The following is a 2968-nucleotide window of genomic DNA, read 5'->3' as shown; positions in this document are numbered from 1 at the left end:
TTTCGATCTTTCCAATCCAGACGAGATCTCTCTCTCTCCCCCCCGTCTGTGTGCGAGGGGGCGGGGCAATTTACACACACACACACGGCTGCTACATGCATGCTACACACACACGGCTGCTACATGCATGCAACACACACACGGCGGAGATGGCGGAGAAAAGCGCTCCAAGGCGTGGTTACACTTTACCCATCTTGAGGTGTACAATGCTCGTTGCCAAAAGTGCAATAAGAGTTTAGCATGTGAGGGCGGTAACACGAGCATTTTGGCGAAACATTTAGCAAAAGTGCACCACATTCAGACGGAGAAATGCACCGGGTTCGACTGTCTTTCTAGTAGCTCTGTAGCCCCATCCACGACCAACTTTTCCACGTCAGGTATGTAATGTATGCTAGCAGCAACACACGGAGTTAACTCAATTATACAAACATGAGGTAACTGAGTTATTTATTTTGTTAAAGTTTCAGCTATTCTGTTCACAGTTCTGTCATCACATTATTTAATACGATTTGTTAAAACACTGTCGCTTCTTTTTATGTGAAATATTATTTATTTAATTTAAATAAAAAGCAATGTTAATTTTGTTGACAATTTGTTTAGTTAATTTACCTTTTTTCTTTTTTAAAGAACCGTTAAGAGTATCGTTAAAGGACCGGATCGATAAGCAATATAAAAGTAGTAGTACAGTTAAAACCTTAACGATCCGAATAATCGATTAATCGTTTCATTAATCGATAGATTATTCGATTATCAAGTTAGTCGTTTGTTGCAGCCCTAGTATATGTAACAACAAACTAGACATGAGTCTTTAAAAAAAGTACTGTAAAACATATAAATAGGTTTTCTTAAAAACTGTCATATCTAAAATAAAGACTAGATTAAAAAAATTATTTCAACCTTAGTATTACAAAAGGTTTACTTGTAATCGTTTAGTTTTTGGCTTACCTTTTCTTCATAAATCTTCTTGATCATAGTCACAGCAAGGGCCACCTGCTCTTTCTCCCCAGTGATGACAATCTCCGTCTTGTTGACGCTGGGAGGGGGGACATTAACACGGGCTCCGGTCTCCTGCATCATCTCTCCTACCTGCTTGTTGTAGGGACCGGTGATGAATGGGTGGTACACCTTGTCAATGTTCACTCTCTCCACAGCACGCTTGTCCTGTAAGAGTAAAAGGGGCAGGGGGAAACGATTAATATTTCTCCTAAAAGCTGCGATATCTGGAACACATGTCAGTGGAGACACATTACCTGCTCGGCAGAGATTAATAGGATCTCATGCTTTGCCTTCTCCAGGCCCTCCTTGGTACCAGAGATCTTGATCTGGTTACTGGGGTCGTCGGGTCGTGGGATCTGGATTTTGGTGGCAGTTTTGAGCTCGAGCTCTTGAAGCTTCTCCCCATTTTTGCCGATGACAAAACGATGGTGCTCCTTGGGGATGGCAACAGTAGCCGAGGCCTGTTAGGGTTAGAATATACAGTTGGCATCATTTCTTTAACTATGAACACAATTTTCTATCATAAACAACAAAAAGACGGATCTCTTGACCTGAGTCTGCAGTCGGGACACAATCTCCTTGCGGGCCTTCATCACGGCATCCAGCTTTCCGGAAACCATGATGGAGAGACCCTGATCTTTAGCCAAGGAGAGTTCCAGGTGGGCTCCGGTCTTATGCATGATGTCAACACAGACCTTCGCTTGGTCTCCTTCCCCAAACTGGTTGAGGTCCTTGTACTTGCGCTCCTCTAGCGGCACATGGAAAACCTAGTGGTGGTAAAACAAAAAAGGTCAATGTGATGAACAGATTTTACATAACAAATGAGACCTGTTGGCAATGAAAAAAATGTGTTGTAAATGCTTTAGCTGCAAACTACGGAGGTGGATTAGGGCCAGGGATTTGAAAAAAAAGTCAGAATTCTGAGATTAAAGTCAGAACGTTTTTTTTTTCAAATCCTCCCAAAAAATAAATCATGTGGCCCTAATCCTCTTCCGTAGCAGGCATCCCTTAGCTGATAACAAAGAAAAACTCAGAACACTGTACGTGTGACACTTTAAAAAAAAGTTATAGCCTTAATTTACACCAGACTTAAAAAAATTCTGTCAAATAGTAATATGGATTCTTAGTTTTAATATGCAATATTACACTGCACTTAACTGCTTCTTTGCCATCTGGTTAGATGCTAAAGCTGAATCTACAGGTGCATCTCAAACAATTACTATAACATAGAACCTTTTTTTTGTAATTTATTTCAGAAAATGAAACATTTGTAGGAGCCAATTAACACTGTGGGTATAAAGGTAGGAACCTATGTTTGTGGTTAGAGGTTCGGCCAGAAGGCCACACACTGAGAACACACACCGTGGGTGTTTCTCAGGCTGCATCTCAGGTCGATTAAATGGAATCCTTGCGTCCCTCACTTGCGTCCTTTCCCTGCGTTTAGTCCCTCCCACCAGGGAAGCATCGAGAGACGCAATGAAACCACGAGAAGCAGGGAAATTAGTTATAAGAGCAATGGGACGTCCTTTCCTCCGGAGCGTCACGTGAAGCGACGTCCGTTTGTGATGACGCCGCACAGCTGTTCGTCTGACAGCAGCTCTGTCCCCGTTATTTTCAAAAACACACCTGCCACACATTTACTGACACAAACATTTGTATCATCTGTTGTAGACCCCAATAAATAAAATAAAATAAGAACTCATTCTCAAAAAAGATAAACGCCATTCTTAAAATGTATAAACGAACAATAATTTGATTCATATTGATAGAGTGCACAATATAAATAAAATAATTGAGAGAAGAAAAAGAGATATATTATCTATCAAAACCCAGTTAGATTAACATTCATTGGATTGCACACTTTGTTTGTTTGTGTGGATATGTAGCACATTAACATTTTAATAGCACTTAATGACTGACTGAATGGAAATAACAATAAATGAAAATGTAAAATGAAAAAAGTGATCAAGAA

At 40.4% G+C, this 2968-nt stretch overlaps 1 protein-coding gene across 1 annotated transcript; it reads right to left on the bottom strand.

Annotated features, from left to right (window-relative positions):
* Window positions 1-915: 915 nt before the first annotated feature.
* LOC104954061 (vigilin-like) lies at window positions 916-1763 on the bottom strand (the record flags this gene model as incomplete). The annotated part of the gene is made up of 3 exons (XM_010781113.1): window positions 916-1161; window positions 1251-1457; window positions 1548-1763. Coding segments are annotated over 3 exons (669 nt in total), but the record flags the coding sequence as incomplete, so codon positions are not given.
* Between the last annotated feature and the right edge of the window lie 1205 nt (window positions 1764-2968).

The sequence above is a fragment of the Notothenia coriiceps genome, unplaced genomic scaffold (genome assembly GCF_000735185.1).
Source record: "Notothenia coriiceps isolate Sejong01 unplaced genomic scaffold, NC01 NC01_scaffold00022718, whole genome shotgun sequence".
Lineage (NCBI taxonomy): Eukaryota > Metazoa > Chordata > Actinopteri > Perciformes > Nototheniidae > Notothenia > Notothenia coriiceps.
This window is presented reverse-complemented; position numbering and strand designations above follow the sequence as displayed.